We start from the raw sequence: 21,796 nt of genomic DNA, 5'->3' as shown, positions 1-21,796 counted from the left end.
CTTATTTCTTTTCCCCCACTAAAATGTTAGCATTGCATTATGTAGTCCCTTTAATTGCTCAAACAAATTTTATTTTCCTATGTTTCTCTTGCCATTTTGTATTTGTATTTCAAAGTTCCTACTCAGTTCTGAACTTTTGATCAGAAATGTTTCACAGTCCTCTGGTTCACCAGAGTGCATTTCCATCAAAGTATGTTGCTTAATTTTGAGTAGGATAAGTTGCTTCTTGGTTGCAAATCTTTTTGAAATATTCCATGATCTTCTCTTATTTATAGTAGAAGGTGGCAAATTTGCTGTGATCCTATTTTGATATTTGTGGGGGAAATTTGGCTATTACATTTCTGGGATTTTTTTCTCTTGAGTTTTTAAGAGCTGATCAGTGGAAACTGGAAATTAAGTGGATGCCCATCAATTGGAGAAAAGCTGAATAAATTGTATGTAAATATTATAGAATATTATTGTTCTGTAAAAAATGACCAACAGGATGATTTCAGAAAGTTCTACAGAGACTTAAATGAACTGATGCCGAGTGAAATGAGCAGGACCAAGAGATCATTATATACTTCAACAACAATACTATTTAATGATCAATTCTGATGGACGTGGCCATCTTCAACAATGAGATGAACCAATAATTCCAATAGAGCAGTAATGAACTGAGCCAACTACACCCAGCAAAAGAACTCTGGGAGATGACTATGAACCACTACATAGAATTCCCAATCCCTCTGTTTTTTGTCCACCTGCATTTTTGATTTCCTTCACAGGCTAATTGTACATGATTTCAAAGTCCGATTTTTTTGTACAGCAAAATAACTGTTTGGACATGTATACATATATTGTATTTAATTTATACTTTAACATATTTAACATGTATCGGTCAACCTGCCATCTGGGGGGGGGGGAGGAAAAATTGGAACAAAAGGTTTGGTAATCGTCAATGCTGTAAAATTACCCATGCATATATCTGGTAAATAAAACTATAATTTAAAAAAGAGAAACAAAGAAAATCTGGGCCTATGAACTGCCTGGAGATTTTTTTAGGTTTAGAAGCATAGATTGATAATCATATGGAAGATGCCCATTATGTTTTATTTTATTACATTTATTGTTACTACTCAGAACGTAAAAATATGTATTTGCCTCTTTAAAAAAAAAAAAAAAGAGCTGATCAGTGGATTCTATTTTTTACTTTGGCTTCTGGTTCTAGGAAATGAGTAATTTTCTTTATGATTTCTTGAAATAGAATATTCTGGATTTTGTCTTTTTTGAATCATGTTTTTCAGGAAGTCCAGTGATTTTTAAACATCTTCTTGACATGTTTTCTTGGTCATTTATTTTTTGATAGCAGATAAATTATGTTTTCCTTTTATTTTATTCTAATATTTCTTTATTATGTAGTCTTTGATTCTGTTTATATATTCCAATTTTTCTGGTCTTTAACTTAGATGAGAAAACCATTTTGTTTTCTAACTTTTTTAGTCTCTTTCTAGGTCTTCCAGAATTTTCATTTCTTTTATTTTATTTCTTAAATTGCTTGATTTCTTCTTTTCGTGCATGTAGTCCTTGTAGGGAAGTATCATCAAGAATTTAATAAACTCTTACTGTGTGCCAGGCACTGTACTAAGCACTGAGTATTAAAGAAGGGCAAAAAACATAGTCCCCCATGCACAAGGAACTAATATTCTATGGGGGAACAATATTCAAGTAACTACATACATACAAGATACATCCAGTATACGTGAGAGATTATCACAAAGGAAAGGCACTAGCAATCCCCCCCCCCCACTGGGGTTAAGTGACTTGCCCAGGGTCACACAGCTAGGAAGTCTTAAGTGTCTGAGATTTGAACTCAGGCCCTCCTGAATTCAAGGCTGGTGCTCTATCCACTGTGCCGCCTAGCTGCCCCCTACTAGCAATCTTTGGTAACTGGGAATGGCAATCTTGAAGAAGGTCAGAGCTAAATTGAGGAAAACAGGTCAACAGAAATAAGGAAAGTATTTTAGGAATGTAGATGGCCATTGAAAAGGCATGAAGAAGCATATAAAAGGAATAGCAAGAAGACCATTGTCACTGAAGATGTCTCAGAGGAGAATAATTAGGTTGTAGAAGACCAAAAAATTAGAAACAAAAGATGCCCATCATTGTGCATGCACCTGAAAATATATAAAGAAAGGTCTAAAGACCCAAGGCAATAACCCTGAGAAGATCAATAAAAGTCTAGCAGGCAGAGATCAACATAAGAACTAAAGTAACATAGATCAAGACCAAACAGCAGACCAAAAGTCTCCATTACCTGCATCCTTATTCCCATTCTTTTGTTTGTCTCATTCTCACTATTCTTCAATTTTTCACTTCCTAAAAACACATTCATGTCTCCTTAAAATACACACACACACATGAGATTCATTCATTTCCTCTAACTAGAACTCTTTATGTTCTCTTCCCCAATGTCTAAATTTTCTGAGAAAGTTATCTTCAATTGGTACCTCCACTTCCTCTTTACTCGTTTCTAAACCTCGTAGTCTGGTTTCTGATCACATCCTTCATTTGAAACTACTGTCTCAAGTTCCAAATGATCTCTTAATTTCCAAACTTAATGGCCTTTTCTCAATCTTCATCCTTATTGACCTTTCTGCAATCTTTGACACTACACACTTTTCTGCAGGATACAATACTATATTATCTTCTCTTTTCTTTCTAGAAAAATGGTAATTTCATCAATTCCCCTGGGTTTAATAATCATCTCTACAGATTTTCAGATCTATTGATTCAGCTGTAGTCTGTTTCCTGACTTCAGTTTCATTTCTCCAATAGCCTATTTAACATCTCAAACTGGATATCTAATAGACATCCTCAATTCAACAGGTCTAAAATTAAAACTCATCTTCCACTCCCAAACCCATCACCCCCAGAGGCTTTCCAACTTCTCTATTACTGTTAAAGGCACTACTATCCATCTCCCCAGTAACCCAGGCTTGCAACCCCTATATCATCTTCAACTCCTCCTTCATACTAACCCCACATAATTGAACTCATAGCATTGAAGATGCATTCATTCTCTCCATTTAGAGTCACCACCTGGGGCAAGGGAGGGAGCCAAGCAACATTTTATATTTGATCCTAAAAAGTGGAGCCTCTAGAAATTTTTGAGTAGGGGAATAATATAGTCAGATCTGTGCTTAAGGAATATAAGTGGGGAGAAACTTGAAGCAAAGAATCTATTGCAATAGTCCAAGAGTGAAATGATCAGGACTTGCCCCAGGGTAAGAGTAAGAGAAGAAGTGGAGGTACCAATTGAAGACAGCTTTCTCAGAGAATTTAGACATTGGGGAAGAGAACATAAAGAGTTCTAGTTTGAGGAAATGAATGAATCTCGTGTGTGTGTGTGTGTGTGTATGTGTGTTTTAAGATAAGGAGACATTAGTGTGTTTTTAGGCAGTGAAAAATTGAAGAATAGTGAGAGCGAGGCAAGTAAAAGAATGGGAACAAAGATGTAGGTAGTGGAGACTTTTGGATAGTTTAGTTGGTCTGCTGTTTGGTCTAGATCTATGTTACTTTAGTTCCTATGTTGACCTCTGTCTCCTAGACTTTTACTGACCTTCTCAGGGTCATTGCCCTGGGTCTTTATACCTTTCTTTATATATTTTCAGGCACAATGATGGGCATCTTTGTTTCCAGTTCTTTGCTATCACAAAAAGGGCTGCTGTATAAATATTTTGGTATCTATGGAGTCTTTTTGTCAGTGTCTTCCTTGAGGTATGTGCCAACAGTGAAATCTCTGGGTCAAAACATACAGATATTTTAGTAACTTGCTTTCCATATTCCCAAATTGATTTCTGTAATGGTTGAATTATTTGAGAGCTTCACCAACATTGCATTAGTGTGTCTATATTTCTGCAATTCCCCAACGTGGACTGTTCTGGTTTTTTGATATATTGCCACTTTTCTGGCTATAAGCTGAAACCGTCTTTTTTTCTTCTGCAGTGATGATTGTAGAGTGGCAGAAAAGAGTGCATAGAAAAGTGTTTGTAGCAGCTTGTTTTGTAGTAGCAAAGAATTGGAAAATGAGTAGATGCTCATCAGTTAGAGATGGCTGTTTTTGTGGTTTATGAAAGTAATAGAATATTATTGTTCTATAAAAAATTATGAGCAAGCTGATTTTAGAAAGGCCTAGGAAGATTTACATGAAGTGATGCTGAGCAAAACAAGCAGGACCAGGAATACAATAACAGCAATGTGTGATGATCAACTATGAAAAGACTTGGTTCTTCTCAATAATTCAAAGCAATCCCAATAGACTTTGGACAGAAAATTCCATCTGCATCCAAAGAAAGAACTCAAGGAGACTAAATGTAATTGAACACATGCTATGTTTATGTTCACTTTTTAATGTTGTTAGGTTGTTTGTTTTTTTTAATCTGTCCCATGCATGGTTTTTTCCCTTTGTTCTGATTTTTCTCTCCCATTATGATTCATAAAGTAATATGTGTTTTAAAAAAAAATATATATATATACATATATATATATATATATATTTTTTTTTTTTAAGTGCACATGGTAGTGAGGATCACATAGCTTTTAGACTTATAAGCAGTAATTTAGCTGTTTTCTACATGTCAGTTCCTTGGTTATTGGATAATACTATTGGACAAACTGAATTAATTAATTTTTAATTAATTAATTTGTGAAAACTCAACAAGACCTTGCAAATTAAATTAGGATGAAAATATACATTGAAAATGTTGGAGTAACTCACTTCCATTTGATCAATGATGGACAGAAACAACTACACCCAGAGAAGGAACACTGGGAAGTGAATGTAAATTGTTAGCACTACTGTCTATCTACCCAGGTTACTTATACCTTCGGAATCTAATACTTAATGTGCAACAAGAAAATGGTATTTACACACATATATTGTATCTGGGTTATATTGTAACATATGTAAAATGTATGGGATTGCCTGTCATGGGGGGGGGAGGGAGTGGAGGAAGGGGGGGGATAATTTGGAAAAATGAATACAAGGGATAATATTATATTAAAAAATTACTCATGCATATATACTGTGGGGAAAAAATTCTAAATAAAATTTAAAAAAAAGAAAATGTTGGAGTAGCAATATATTTTTCATGATTTCACATGCATAATATCATTGTCTTCTCAGTGAATGAGGGAGGGGAGAATTCAGAACTCTTTTTTTTTTTTTTTTTTTTTTAATGAATACTAAAAATAATGCATTTAAAACAGGAAAATGTCATTCAGGAATAAGGAGTGAGAGACTAAAGTCTTGTGGAGTACAAAGAAGCCTCATCACCATCATACCAAGAATATTTTCTTCAAGAAAAGAATTAGAAGATGTTGGACCTAGGAGCACTGAATAACCTCACCAAAAAAAAAAAAAAAAAAAAAGAATTATATTTTGATAGGTGTAAAGTGATTCTTTATTGACATATGAATCATTCTTGAACCATCAGTGCCTGTACTGGTCAGATTATGAACTTGTTAGGACAAAAAATAAAATTAAGACAAAACTTTAGAATGGAAATTAGAGAAAAATAATGATTTTCAGGTTTATAACTCTTAAATATACCTATGCAAATCAGTTACTAATGCTAAAAGATTGGAAATTAGAGGAAGGAAAAGATCCCAGATTATTATAATTTTATATACAAATTCAGTTGATATAAATTACCATAATGAGGGTACTAAAAGAGATTTAAGACTAAATCAGTGAATATTTTGTTTAATTGTCAAGAAGAAATCTATAGCAACCAGGGGCATGCTGTTGTAAAATATGAACTAATTTGTAAACTCTTGAAGCAGAAAATTAGGTACAGTATCCCCTCATAAAATGACAATGAATCTACATTGGAGGGGAAAAAGTTTAATGAACGGTTTGTAAGAGGTCCAACTCGGAATTCTTAGGTGGAATTTGTGAATATTAGTTTTCCATATTTAATTTGTATATAGAAGAGATTTAGAGTAGCATATTGGAAAGTGGGTCTTGGGGTTAGAATGGCAGTTTCATGTCCAACTTCTGAAACAAATGTTTAAGACAATTTGTCTTGCATATCTGTTCTTATTGTATAAAATGTAAACAAATTTTTTTTTTGTTAGAATGAACTTAGACATTAATTTCCACAGAAGCATTTTTGTGTTTTGATTAAAAAAACAACAGTATCACAAATGAAAAATATTGTTTGCAGAGTTTGTGTATCTGGCATCTTGAATTTTTTGCTTATTCTTTTTGGGGGAGTAAACATTTTTAGAAAATTTAGCTACACCAGTTAATCTGTGGTTTTTAAGCATAAATTCTTAAAATATATAATTTTTCTTTTTTTCCCGCTAGGTTGCAATAAAAATAATTGATAAGACTCAATTGAATCCAACAAGTCTACAGAAGGTAAGGCTGTTTAGTTTGTTCTGAAACAGTATTGGGTGGGGAAATATGCTTTTTAACCATCATTCTTTTCTCATTCTATTTCTTAAGTTTTTTCATCCTTGTTCATTTCACAGTTAGTATAACAAAATTATTTTCTTCCCAAAATACTTTGGTAGTTTGAAATATCTGAGTCTTTTTAAGCGTTGCTTAGGTCGAAAAAGTCAGTTATTTGGTTCCCAGCTTTCTATAATGAACCTCATCGTTCTTCGTTAAACAAGTCCTCTGAGGCCCATGAGGCTAAGCCCAGTTTTGAAGTTTATAAAATTGGTAGCAGAAGACCTGCCCTTCCACTAACAGAAGTCATCACCCATCATGATGTCATTTCCATAGGACTTTATTACAACTTTATTATTATCCTACATGAAATTTTTAATAGAAATGATTATATAAAAACTGTCTTGTCAAATCTGAAGCTTATAATTGCTTTAAAGCTATAATTTAGAAAATATTGAAACCTACCTGAAATTTGAATGTTTGTAGCCCACATTTACTAAGAAAGGCAATAAAAATCCAAAGAATAAAAATGAAGAGGCACTATTGAACAGTGGAAAGGGTGTTGTTTTAAAATTTGAGGACCTGATTCTGCTGTGTACTGCCTTCTGTGACTTTGTGTAAGTTGTTTATCCTCTCTGGGCTTCAGTTTCCCCATTGGTAAAGTGAAAGAGTTGGACTAGATAGCTTCTAAGGATCTAGCTTCCAAAATTTCCTACTCTAAATCTGATCTTGTAAGTTTGTGAGTTTATTTACATGTAGGTACTAAAGGATCTAAAATTGAGACTCTTAAAATAAACCATTTAGCATTATTGTATCATCTTCACATTGTTAGGTAATATTCAAAGAATGGTAACGTATAACCATTGAGACGTGTAATTGTTATATCCTATTCTTATTCTAGGCAATGTGTTGCTAAACCAAAATGATTCAGGGAGCAAAGGGATAATAATAAGGGTCAGTGCTTTTTAAATAGTTTCATTGGTCTGCTTAGTGTTTTTAGCATAGAGATGCTTTTATTGTTTTGCTAGTAGCTAGGTGTTATGATATCTTTTATTAATTACAATAAAAATAATTAAATGATATTAAGATAAAGGTATGGAACAAACTCCTGTAGCTTTTTGTTAATATAATCATTGTGAGGATTTTAAAATACTTAACATTCAAATATTTTTCCACCGTCAAATAAAGGCTTTTTAGAAACAGAGAAGCCCAAATGTTTTTGTTCTGCTTTCAATTTTATTTATTTATTTGTTTATTTTTGCATTTTTTTCTTTTTAAATTTTGAATTTGCTTTTTAATTTTAAATTTTTTCTAAATTTAATTTTTTAATAACTTCTAATTTCTTATCCTCTTCCCTCCTATTTCCCTGTTGGGTAAATTACATTTCTATACACAACTGAACACTCCTTTTATGTGAAAGAATATCTTTCATTCTACTTGTACTGTCCCCTTCTTTCAGTGTACGATTTTTCACACTCCTTAATGGGGGGAAGGGGTGAATTATCCCATCATGTTCAACTTATATCCATTTCCTCTATATATGCTCCTTTTAACTGCCTTTATACTGATAAAGTTCTTAAGAGTTATATATATATATATCCTCTTTCTATATAGAAATATATTTATTTATATATTTATCTTTTTATGTTTCTCTTGAGGCTTGTGTTTGAATTTCAGATTTTCTATTCAACTCTGCTCTCTTCATCAGAAATGCTTAAAAGTCCTTTATTTCATTAGAATATCCATTTTTCCTCTGAAGGATTATATTCTGTTTTGCTAGGTACATTATTCCTTATTGTAATCTAGTTCCTTTGCCTTCTGAAATATCATAATCTAAGCCCTCTACACCTAAGATATTGGAGCAGTTTTCCTTTATAATTTCTTGAAATACAATTTTTTTTTTTTTTTTTTTTTGGTCTAGGCTCTTTCTTTGATATTGTCTTTTAGGTAGTCCAGTAATTCCATCTTTTCTTTACTTTTTCCAGGAGTTCTTATTGAGTTGGAGTTCAATTAATTTTCTTTTGAGACTGTTTATAGTTTTCACATTTCTTTCTTCTGAGTTGATGGTATTCCCTGATATTATGATAGCTTTTTATGGTCAAATTAATTAAGTTTAGCTAAGATAAAGTTTGAGCAGATCTTTTATAGGGGAAATATAACATCAGAGATTTGACGTCATAATTTGACTTTCCAGTTGGATGCAGTTAAAGGTGGAGTTTCCAGAGACTTCCACCTGGATTAGGACTGTAATCAAAAATCTTTCTGAACAAGAGGTCCACTTTAAGACTGAGGTGATTCTATCAAGAGTTCTTCCGTGTTTGCCTATAAGAGTAGCTAGGCTTCCCAGATTGTATAAAGTGAATCAAGTTTTCTATCAATGCCCATCTAGCTACTTAGACCCCCATGGAAGGGGTTTGTGGGTGTGGGTGTGGGTGTGCTTGTGTTTTCTCTGAAGTATATTTGCAGTTTAATATGTAGTAAGACTTCTTTTCATGTCATATGACCTTGTTAAATTTTATTTCACCAATTTTAGTTCACCAATCGATATATATATATCATTGTATTTATAATAACAAATTCCCTATAAAGAGGTACTGTCTAAGGTTAGCAAGCTTAGCTTTATTGTAATAGATGGTAGTAGTGAACTCTTTAGCACTCTCTCCAAGGAAACATGAGAAGTCCTGAACAAATTCACTATGGATCTCTCAAACACAACCATGTAATGAAAGTAACAGAGATTGCTGTGCAGTTTATTTCTTGGGATAAAGTGTGGCTGGTCTTTTGGCTAGATCATCTGATTTCTTTTCTTTTCTTTTTTTTTTTTTAATAATATTTTTCCCCCAAATATGGTTTTCAACATTTACCTTTGCAAAACCTTGTATTGCAAATTTGTCTTCTTCTCTCCTCTTCCCCCCTCACTCCTGTAGACAACAAGCAATTCAGTATAAGTTAAATATGTGCAATTCTTCTAAATATATTTCCATATTTGTCAGATCCTCTGATTTCAAAACTTAATTAAGTTAATATGACATTTCATCAGGATGATAACTTTGAAATTAGCAAAGGAATTGATTTTGAAAAGGAGAGCTGAAGGGGGCAGGTAGGTGGTGCAGTGGATAGAGCACCATCCCTGAATTCAGGAGGACCCAAGTTCAAATTTGGATCTCAGACACTTAACACTTCCTAGCTGTGTGACTCTGGGCAAGTCACTTAACCCCAGCCTCAGAAAAAGAAAAGAAAAGAAAAGGAGAGCTGAAGAGATCCTTCTAATCTTTGAAATTCTAGATATAATGAGATATTTTCTTCATTACCAGAGCCCTCAATTTGAATCGAGAATAAGAGAATAAATCTCACTTTGCAGGAAAAGAAGGAAAAAAAAAAAAAGGAAAGGAACATAAGCTGATATAAGAATGTGTCACAGCTTTAATAGCTTACTAAAATCATCCAAAATTTATAGCATCATTGGAAATTTTTACAGATGATTCACAATGACCAATTTCAGTTTGTGAAAGCTCCCATCTCTTGTAGAATTCCAAATATTTTGTGTTAACCAGTGGGTTTCCAGTTGATAGAATGTCAAAGGGGAGATGATGAATTTTTTGTACTTGATGACATATACCTATACATATACTTATACCTGATCCAGTAAAACATACCTCATCTTCTAGAAGCCAACTGAAGGAGCAAATGTGTTATGAAACCAAAAAGATCTCTGCCTTATAATTGGAACATTTTCAGATCTTAATCCATTAGCATTGGATATCAAAAATAAGATGAAACTCCAAAACATGTGCATCAGTATAGCAGCAAAAAACTAAGTTTCTAAATGGAACTTTGGACTAATTTGAAAAAAATCACGTTTCCTTTTACTCATTGATGAAACTATTTGCTTTTACATTTAAAAAAAAAAAAATTTTTTTAAGTAGAAAAAAAATGTGAAATGTCTTATTGAAAAAACAATTGACCTGGAAAATAGATCCAAAGAAAACTCCTAATCGCCTCTTGAAAGAGATCCCAAAATGAAAATTCCCAAGAATATTATAGCCAAATTCCAGAACTCCCAAGTCAAAGAGGAAATATTAAAAGCATCCAGAGAAAAACAATTCAAATGCTGTGGAACTACAGTCAAAATAACATAAGATTTAGCAGCTTCTACATTGAAGGAGCAGAGGACTTGGAATATGATATTTTGGAGAGTAATAGAGCTAGGATTCCAACCAAGAATCACTATTCAGCGAAACTGAGTGTAATAGAGAGGGGGGGAGGGGATGGAAATTCAATGAAACAGAAGATTTTCAAGTATTGAAAGCTCTGGTCATGACCACAGCTGAATGAAAAATTTGATTTTCAAATGCAAGGCTCATGAGAAATATGAGTTAAGCAGGAAAGTTATATCAAAAGGGGACTTAATAAGGTTTATCTATTTCTACATGGGAGAATGGTACTTTTAACTCATTAAACTTTCTCATTATGGCAGTTAGGAAGAATATATATAGGTAGAAAACACAAACATGAGTTGAATATAAAGGGATTTTTTTTTTTTTAATTAAGGGGTAAGAGAAGAATGTACTGAGAGAAAGAGAAAGGGGAAAGTGGAATGTAAATTATCAGCCATAAAAAGGCAAAAAAAAAAAAAAGCTTTTACAAGTGGAAGGGAGTTGGGAGGGGGGGGAAGGAGGGAGGAGGAGAAGATCAGTGAGTGCACTTTACTCTCATCAAAATTGGCTCAAAGAGGAAATAACATACTCAACATGACTATAGAAATCTATTTTACCTGACAGGAAGTAAGGAGGGTGGTAAAAAGAGAGCATATTGGGGGAGGAAATGGTCAGTAAAAAAACACTTGAGAACAGACATGGTGAAAAGAGAGAGAATAGAATAAAAAGAGGTTGGGGGAATATAGTTAGTGATAGTAATTGTAAAAAGAATTTGGATCTGAGTTAAATTTATTTAAAAAAAAAAAAAAAAAAAAGAGGCACGTCCCAATTGATAAATGATCAAAAGATATTATCTATGCCCAATGCATATCCTTTGACCTAACAACACTACTATTAGACATGAATGTTAAAGGAGATTTTTTTTTTTTAAAGGAAAAGGATCTATGTGTACAAAAATATTTATAGCAGCTCTTTTCTCAGGGCAAAAAACTGGAAATTGTGAGGGGATGCCCATCACTTGGGGAATGGCTGAATAAAGTTTTGGTGTGTGATTATGATGGAGTATTATTATTTTATGAAGAATGATGAACAGGATGCTCTTACCAAAAGGAAAAAAAAAAAGCCCTCTATGAACTCAAAGTGAAATGTACTGCATATACAAAGTAATGGTAATATTCTGGGATGATTAGCTATAAATTACTTTGTTAATTTCAGTATTACAAAAATCCAGGACTACTCTGAAGGACTTATGATGAAAAATCCTATCCCTACCCAAAGAAGGAACTGATTGTGCCTTAATAGAGATTGAATCTCTCTCACTTCTCCCCTTTATTTTTCTTGAGATTTTTGTTGTTTTGGGGAGGGGGGTAATTTTTTTTTCACAATATGATTTATGGAGATGTTTTACATAGTTTCATATGTGATTTCTTAATGGGGACTTGGGGGCTAGTATAAGAAAAAATCTGCAACTCAAAAGTTTAAAAAAACAAATAAATGTTTTAAATGTAAGTAGAGACAATATTAAATAAATTAATTTGGGGGAAAAACTTTCTAGCCATCCTTGTAGGAGCAAAAAAATTTTAATTGTTCTAAAACAATTGTCAGGTAAATAGAAGTAAAAATCATACTGGTTTGTTTATTATTTTGATTAGAGAAAATTATTTACATGCCAAACTCCACTTAGATTGCTTAAGAAGAACTATATATAATGAAAGAATTTGGAATTTAAAAAATATAAACAAAACTACATATCAATTCTGGAGAGCGATTTGGAACTATGCTCAAAAAGTTATCAAACTGTGCATACCCTTTGATCCATCAGTGTTACTATTGGGCTTATATATCCCAGAGATATTAAAGAAGGGAAAGAGACCTGTATGTGCAAGAATGTTTGTGGAGGTCCTCTTTGTAATGGCCAGAAACTGGAAACTGAGTGGATGCCCATAAATTGGAGAATGGATGAATAAATTGTGGTATATGGAATATTGTGGAATATTATTGTTCTGTAAGAAATGACCAGCAGGATGATTTCAGAAAGGCCTGGAGACTTGCATGAACTGATGTTGAGTGAAATAAGTAGGACCGGGAGATCATTATATACTTCAATAACAATATTATATGATGATCAGTTCTGATGGATGTGGCCATTTTCAACAATGAGAACCAAATCAGTTCCAATAGAACAGTAATGAACTGAACCAGTTACGCCCAGTGAAAGAACTCTGGGAGATGAACCACTACATAGAATTCCCAATCCCTCTATTTTTGTCTGCCTGCATTTTTTATTTCCTTCACAGGAAATATTTCATACACTATTTCAAAGTCTGATTCTTTTTGTACAGTAAAATAACTGTAAGGACATGTATACATATATTGTATTTAACTTATACTTTCAGCATATTTAACATGTATTGGTCAATCAGCCATCTGGGGGAGGGAGTCGGGTGATGGAGGGGAAAAGTTGGAACAAAAAGTTTTGCAACTGTCAATGCTGAAAAATTACTCATGGATATATCTTGTAAATAAAAAGCTATTTTTTTAAAAAAGTAAAATAATAGACTCATTTGAGGACTTCTGTAAACCCTAGTGTTTCTCAGCTATTTCTACATGGAAAAAATTAGGGTGAATCTAAAATTAATTCTACTCCTGGTTGTCTTTGGATCATTGTATACAGCAGCATTTTGATCATTAAAATGATCTTCCAGTGTATGATTTATTTAGACTTATGAATAGAAGAAAAATTTTGGCACTTTCATTGCTTATACATCTCTTTCAGAAAGTATGGGAAAATAGTTAAACTAGTATTGTTTTTTTAGTCTCTTAAAGAATTTGAAGGGGGGGGAGAAGTATGTTAAAAATGAATAGCCAAAATTAAGTTTGAGACTCTAGGGATTTCAAATTTTACATGTTAGTCTTGTATCTCCTATTTTCACAGTCCAGTAATCTGTCATCTGTCACCTAGGTTGTCTACTAAGTTTACCCACCTGGATTATAGCCAGGAACCTGGAAGAGGAAGCATATTCCCTCTAAAGTTTGTAGACTTGTTAAGAAGCCACTATTAATCTTTTCTGAATCTATTTACTCTTTAAATATTATTCTCATAATTTTATTAATCATGTTTCCAAGCTTCCAATAAATTAAAAGTGGGGAAAAGATATTGGTACCATTAGAGATGTAGACAGTGGTCAGAAATGGTAGCTAATAGCCTACCATATAGGGAAGAGGCAAAAAAAAAAAAAAAAAAAAAATACTAAAAAGGCACAACTACTCAAAAAGCACAATATCCTGGGGCAATTTAATATAAATGACATGATCAAACTTCTGCTTTAAGAAAATTACTAAGGTTTTTGTTGTTGTTGGAGGAGGTTTATTGGGAAGGGAGGAGGAATAGGTGCAATGGGTAACTTTTGATATAAATTACTTTTTTAAAAACAGCTGAAGGAAGCCCATAATTATGAATAATTCAAAATTTCTAATAAATTATTCTTTTATATATATATATACATATGTATATTTAAAACCATACATTCTCCTCTGGGTTCTTATTCAGATGTAACTGGATATTGTACACTATTATAATTATTTGGTAATTCAAATATTTTAGTTTAGGAACTGTTAAAAACTTAATTTTAATTCTTCCCCAATTTCCTCAATTCTACTCTTAGTTGTTTAAATAAACATGATAACAATTGAGGCTGCTACTTTTTCTACTTTGCTTTTCCTAATCCTTGAAAATTTCAAGGAAGAAAACTGTTAAGTGATTTTCATTTTTGTCTGACTCTGTAACACTTTGGGATTTTCTTGGTAGAGATACTGGAATGGTTTGCAGTTCTCTTGTCTGACTTAATGTTATAAATGAATTGAGGCAAATAGGATTAAGTGATTTGCTTTGTAGTTATTAAGTATCTGAAGCCAGATTTGAGCTCACAAGGAGTAGTCTTCCTGATTCTAGGCCTGGTACTCTATATACTGCACTACCTAACTGCCAAGTTTCTGTAGCAGGGAAGCACACTAATAGATTTCTCTATCATGATATTTCCTGAAGGTACTGTAGTCATATTATAGGCCACTTTCAAAGCTAGCACTAAATAGATTACATTGAAATCATTCACGTGTTGACAAGGCAATCAGGATTAAGTGACTTGTTAGGGTCATACAATGAGTAAGTATCAAAGTTGGATTTGAACTCAAGTCTTCCTGATTCCATGACTAATGTTCTGCCCACTGTACTATCTAGCAGCCCTGGGTATATGTAATTTAGAAAGATCATTTTGATCTTTGTGGAAGGAGCAATGAACAGGAGAAGAGTCTAGAAGTCAGGAGTCCAATTAAGAGGGAAGAAAGTAAGGAGTATTGTTTTGGATGTTCTGAATTTACCTAATGAAAACCTAGTTAGAAGTGGCAAGCAGTTACTGGTCTAAGACTGAAGTTTTTAACCTATGTTTTTATAATATTTGGCTCCTCTTATATTCTTATTCAGTTTTTGATGTTAATTTTTTGTGTTCATGGTGTTTTTCCAATTTTATTGCTAGAATTTGTAGAACCAAATATCTACATCATATTGTGATTCATGTCTAGGCAGCTTTGGAATGACTCTCTGCTCATATTGTATGGAATCAACTATCTCTCCGCCCCTTCACATCCCTCTTCCCCTCTTTCTCTCTCCCCCCCCCCCAATCTGTCTCCCTGTCTTTGTTCCATTTAGCATACTTAATTGGTTAGACCTATCTCTGGACATGTTTAGAATTAGGTAGAGACTTAACTTTGGTGATAATAGTAACACAGGTTTTGTTGATTTTTATGTGAGCAAGGGTCTCAATTTACAAATATTCATTAGGTCATAGATGGGGTCTTGCAAAAGTATTTCCACATCAAATCATTTTAAGTCATCAGGCAGGCTTGAAGTTTAAAATAATCCTAGCATGACTTATTTTGTGAAGCCCCATCCCCCATTACTGTTGTTTTCCAGTCTGGATTCTGGATTTAAAATCTTTAATTTGTGTTGAGTTTCAGACCTGATATGTTTATGGTAAAATTCATTTTGATTGCAGTAGTACTTGCTCATTTAAATAGTTGGAACATGAATATGTAAAATAAGTTTAGTCTGAAACTTTTCATTTTGAAGATTTAAATATTGTTACCCCAGATATCAAGAAATCAGAAATGTGGTTTGTTTCCTATGTGATTGTAGACTTTTTTTTATGATAGCAAATTAAAATATGTTAATGTTATTCCTATTTCATAAGTTAGTCATAGGCAAGACTCTGTTAGACATTTGAAATTAATCAGAGTAATTCCTTTCTAGGAAAGAAATGTGTATGTGTTCATTTCTGCCCTTGGAATTTTGTACTGGACCAGTGGGATAACCTGTTAAGTAAATTTTACTCATTTCATTTTCTTTTCTTTGTTCTTTCTTTTTTTTTTTTAGCTCTTCAGAGAAGTAAGAATAATGAAGATTTTAAACCATCCAAACATAGGTATTTTTTGTTTTATTTTAAATGCTTATTGAATCAAATGCATTCTAGGAAGTCATGTTTCAAAGTTGGAGGTCCCTTTCAAGAAAGTTGGTCTTTACATGATTACATTTTCTTAGAGTATGAATGAAATGGTGATGGTTTTTACTTTCTAGAATTTCATATAAGAAAGTATGTATGACAAATTTCTAAATCTGTGGAGTTCTTGCCCTGATATTGTGAATTACTAGATATTAAATTAAATGCTAGGAAATTTAATACTTAAATGCTAGTATTTTGTATATGGCTGAATATTTTAAATAAGGATTAATATACTTATCATATGTCAGATTGTCGCTGTTGCAGAACTTTTCCTAACCATTAGTTCTTACAAATTGATGGATAGAAAGAAAAGATGTATCTTCCTTTATGCAAGAAATGTGTTCCTGAAAAGTTGCCTATATAGTAATCCTTGTTTTAAGTCACTAAGGAAATTTGCAGTTTAAAATGTCATAGTATGATCCCTATTGTATGAAGCAAACAATTCTGCCTGCTTTATATTTTGTGTAACCTTAATTTTCTCATATCATATTCATATTTCAAGAGGATTGTGTTTATATAACAAGTATAAAAATGGTTTTAAAATAGTATAGGATATAATGAAATTGTTGTTTTGAAAGTAGCCATGATTTTCAAGTATTTCCAAGCAAATCAAGTATTTCACTATTTGAATGTTTGTAGTAATTGGTGGGGGAAAAAAGTATGCATATCTTAAATAACTGAAGATAAAAGGAAAACTAGGATTTTTTTTTTTAGTAGTGGGAAATGATTTTTTTTCTTTCATTAAAAATTGTTATCCCAGGATTAGCATGGCTAAGTTCAAAAAAGCACTTTACAAGAAGGCAGACTGCTAGTCTGTTATGGTATGATAAGTTGCAATCCTGCCTCAGTGGAAGAAGCACAACTTACTTCTCACTATACACATATGTACAAGTGATGCTGCCAGAATCTAGAAAACATTACTAAGGATTATGAAGTTTTAAGCAAGAAACTTAAGATTTTAATGATTCAGGGAATATTCTCACTGCTGCTGAATGAAGAAGACAAAGGTAAAAGAAGAGAAAAGGCACCTTTGGGAATTAAACAGCTGGTTAGTGAAGTTGTGTTTATAACCAGATTTTAATTTGGGGAATGTATGTTAAAATATTAAAAGAATGGCATGTTGCTATCAGGCAAAGGCTAATAAGATGTTTTTTTGCCTGTAGTCTAATAAGTCTAATAAAAAGATTTTGTCTTTTTCCCTTTGGGAAGGGAGAAAGAGGAAAGGTTTTGATAGCTTAGAGACTAGTTCCAGTTTAATCATAATAATGTCCAGAAAGCCATGTCCAAGAAAGCCACTACCAGCAACTTAAGGGCTTCAGATGACTATACAAAACTGCAGAAGTTTATTTAACAGCAAGATGAACTCAAGATTCTAAAGCAAAAAAAGTATATTTTTATTTAATTTTACTAGACAGACAAAGATTTGGCAGGATAGAACTTATTCTTGTGATAGGATTCTGGAAGACTCTTCATTTGGAAGCAACCAACTAAATAAAAAGGGGAATGTAAGGTCAGATTATATATTAAGAAAATATGTTCATCTCTGGAAATTTGGAAAACTGAAGGGGAAGAACATTCTGGAGGATATTAGGGTGAAAATTAATGGAAGTATTAAAATGAATTGGTCTTATATCTGAAAATACTATATACCATCAAGGCAAAAGAAATAAATGAGTTCTGGAAGCAGATCACAAGCCTATATGAAGACTGAATAGAAATGATAGAGGACTTCAATTATTCAGATATTTATTGAAATTATTTTTGTTATAAAAGAGTAATTGGATTTATTAATGATAATTTAATCTACAAAAAGTGAAGAAGTCAACAAAAAGAACTATCATTCTGGACCTGATTCTGCATAGCAAGAACTAGATGCTAAAGTAAAAGTGATGTTAACCTTGAGGAGGATATGGCTATTCTATATTAGAATTTATTACAGAGTAGAGAAAAACTGACCATAATTTGATATACACCATAGGTTGTGGGACTTCAAAGGATTCACAGAAAGGTGAATAGAATCCCATGGATAAAATTCTACATCAAAGTCAGTCACACTGAGTTTTAATTTTCCTGAATAAAATTCAAATGACAACAAAAATAAATCAATTCTGATGAATTGGAATATGGAGAGTTTTTTTGAAGATACCAGTGTGGAAACATGGAGAAAACTTAAGAGATACATATAGGAAATAGGAAACGAGGTCAGGTAACAAGCATGAATTGAAAAGAATAGTCTCTACAAGTATTATGACACAGCAGAGATAAGAAAACTTTCTCAGAAGTTGAGGGGGAGGATGAGGGGAAGAAATATGCAAGTGTACTGACTGAGATTTGATAGGTTATCCTGGCTGATCTAAGTTTTTTTTTTTTTTTTTTTTTTTTTTTTTTTTCTTTGCAACAAATGATGGCTCATGGGGGATTAAGGGGAAAGGGATATTTAAGAAGAAAATAAAACAAAGATAACATAGCCCAATGAGAACGTAAAGGATGGCAGGAAAGATTGTTTGTTTTTATTTTAAACTATGTAGAGGGGGGAAAAAAATCAGAGAAAGAATAGGCCTACTACTCAGGATAGGATAAAAACAGGGGATGATGAGATCAGGCAGAAGTATGCAATTTTTGTTTTCTTCTATTTCATCCACCAAGGAAACTCATTTATGAATTGAAAAGAACTAAATAAAAATGACTAATAGGAATGAAAACAAACAAACAAACAAAAAAACCACTACTGTGGAGAGAGTAAAAGACCACCTATCCAACTTTGATAAATTCAAATTGCCAGTCCCTAATAGACTGTATCCCACAGTACTAAAAGAATTGGTGAATGTAATCACTGATCCTTTGAGATTTTTGAAAGCCCGCACAAATGACAACATAAATTACTTTAAATAGCTCCCTGTTTATTTTTTTAATAACAATAAATAGTATTTACATAGTGTTTTAAGGCTTGCCAATTATGTCACATCTCATTTGATCCTTACAACAACTCTGTGAAGTAGTTTCTGTTATTATTTGCCCCATTTTTCAGATGAGGAATTTATGGCTGACAGAAGTTAAATGAAGACTTGCCTAGGGTCACACAGCTAATAAATGTCTGAGACAAAATTTGAACTCAGGGTCCACCTGAGTACTTAAAGTTATATCACAAAAAAAAATGAGAAGAAAAGATTAGCTAACTTTCATATCTGTCAGTCATAAAAATCAATAAACATATTAAGTATTAAGCATCTACTCTGTACCAAGTGCTGTGGTAAGTGCTAGAAGCTATAAATAAAGGCAAAAAGAGTCCTTTATTCATTGAGGAGAGAATATGAAAACAGCTATATACAGATAAAACATATAGAGGATAAATAGTAGATAATCAGTGTAGGAAAGGTACTGAGTACCTTAAGAGGGAATCAGGAAATATTTTTGGTAGAAGATAGGATTTTAACTGGGATTTAAAGGAAGCAAAGGAGCAGTTAGAAGGGAGAGAATTCCAGGTATAAATGACAGCTAGAGAAAATGCTTAAAATTGAGAGAGATGCACTGTCTTTTATGAGGAATAGTAAAGAGCCCACTGTCATAAGATCTCATAGTCTATCTTGGGTGTAAAATGTAAGAAGAATTTTAAAAGTGGGGGAGTGAGGGGAAAGAGTTGTTTGCCTTTGAAATAGGATTTTATTTTTTTATCTTAAAGTTGCTGTTACCCACTGGAATTTTTGGAATAGAGTCAATATAGTCAGACTTTGACTTTTAAAAAGACCAGTTAGGCAAATGAGTGGATAATAATAAACTGGAATGGGGAGAAACTTGGGGCAGAGAGACCAACCAGCAGGCCATTGCAGTGCTCTAAGTGCAAGATGACAGAGCCTGTACCAGTGTAGTAGCAGTGTCAAAGGAGAGAAGAAGCATTTGAGAGATTTTTAAGAAAGCAAAGTTGATAGTACTTTCCACTATTTGGGTTGTGAAGAGGAGAGGCAGTAAGAGTGAAGGATTGAGGATGACACCTAGATTATGAGCTTGGGTGACTGGAAGGACGTTGATAACAGAAAAGTTAGGAAGGAGGTAGAGTTTGGAAGAAAGATGAGTTCAGTTTGATATAAATTGAAGTTAAAATGTCTATAAGATATCCAATTTGAGTTAATTTAATACATAGGTGGAGATTCAAGATTAGAGTTTCAGAAAAAAGTTAGAATTTAGGATTTGAGAATCACCATCATACTAATAATAATTGAATCCAAGGAATCTGATGAGATGATTGTACTTAGTATAAAGAAAGAAGTGAGGTCTCAGAACAGATATCTGGGGGATAACCACAATTATCAGGCATGGTCTGGACAAATAATCCTGCAAAGGAGACTAAAAGAAGGAAAAGTCTGACAGGAGGACCAGAATGAAGTATCACAGAAACCAAGAAATTTAAAAGTATCTAAAAGATAACGAATGACTCTTGTCTCTTTCTCTCCCTCCCTCTTCATACACAGATGGGTTACTGAATAAAAGGAAAAGTTGGTGGTTCTAGCAAATCATTGCAATCTTTAATCCCACATATGAAAACTGGTTCTAAATCATTAATTATGCAAATTCAACTCAAAATAATTGCAGATTTACCTTATACCCAACAAATGGATATAGATGACACAAATTGAAAATGGTCAGTGGCTAGGCATAAAATAGCATACTAATAGTATTACAGTAATAAATTGATCCATTCATTCTATTAAGCAATTTAGAATCATGCTAAGAAAGTTGAGTAAAATATTCATTTTTTTTACCCACTGCTAGGTGTATATCCCAGGGAGATAAAAAATAGAAAGAAAGGTCTTATATACACTAAACTACTTGTATTTTAGGTAATAGTAAAGAACTAGAAACAAAGTAGATGCACCTAAAGGGACAGCTAAACAAAACAATATATCAAATTATAATAGTGTGATAATAATGTAAACAGTATACAAGAAACAATGATATTTCCAATCCCAAAACTGAGTACTGTGAAGTTTATAACTTAAGTTGTCCTTGAAGACCAGTGGGGAATTTACAGCTCTCTTTTCATTGCAGAGGTAGAAGACTATAGATCTCCTCCAACACTGTATCAAAGTTGGTTAACTAATTAGTTTTGCTAATCTTTTTTTTTCCCCTTTGTTATAAGTAGTGGCTCTCAGGAAAGAGGTGACATATTTCTAAATGAAAGTAATATACAAATAAAAGTTTTATCAACAAAAACTTTTTAAAATTCTTTTAAAAATGATTGTGGGAATTGGAACTAATCTCTCCATCTTTGATCTGGTCTCCCATATCTGAAAGTTTGGGGGGGGGGGGTTGATTTGTCTTGCATCTCTGATATCTTTCATTTATGTGTGAATACCATTTCTGTAATCTCTTTCCCTTTGTCCTCTATTCCTTTGCCATAACCATCATCCTGTAACAAACCTTCATTTTTCTATACTATCCACTCCATTACAATAGTCCCTTAATAGATAGTCTAACTTCCTAGTGAATAAGAGTGTATGTTCAGCTCTAGGGAGGGATGAATGGTTGGATAAATGGAAGGAAGGAAGATTACAGAGAGGCATATTTCAACTTGATGTAAGGATTAGTTCAGAATTATGATGTGATTCCTCAGGATATAACAAACTTGTTATCCTTACAATTTGTCTGAT

General features: G+C 32.9%; 1 protein-coding gene across 4 annotated transcripts in view; it reads left to right on the top strand.

Annotated features, from left to right (window-relative positions):
• The window catches only part of LOC141556645 (MAP/microtubule affinity-regulating kinase 3-like), a 125,262-nt gene that overhangs the window by 38,438 nt on the left and 65,028 nt on the right, over positions 1 to 21,796 (top strand). For all 4 annotated transcript variants that reach the window (XM_074291099.1, XM_074291098.1, XM_074291097.1 and 1 more), the window contains exons 3-4: positions 6,353 to 6,406; positions 16,025 to 16,073. In XM_074291099.1, the coding sequence (XP_074147200.1) occupies positions 6,353 to 6,406; positions 16,025 to 16,073 (103 nt within the window). The remainder of the gene's footprint in view (positions 1 to 6,352; positions 6,407 to 16,024; positions 16,074 to 21,796) is intronic.

The sequence above is a fragment of the Sminthopsis crassicaudata genome, chromosome 2 (genome assembly GCF_048593235.1).
Source record: "Sminthopsis crassicaudata isolate SCR6 chromosome 2, ASM4859323v1, whole genome shotgun sequence".
NCBI lineage: Eukaryota > Metazoa > Chordata > Mammalia > Dasyuromorphia > Dasyuridae > Sminthopsis > Sminthopsis crassicaudata.
The sequence above is the reverse complement of the archived record's forward strand: the minus strand, read 5'-3'. Positions and strand labels throughout refer to the sequence as shown.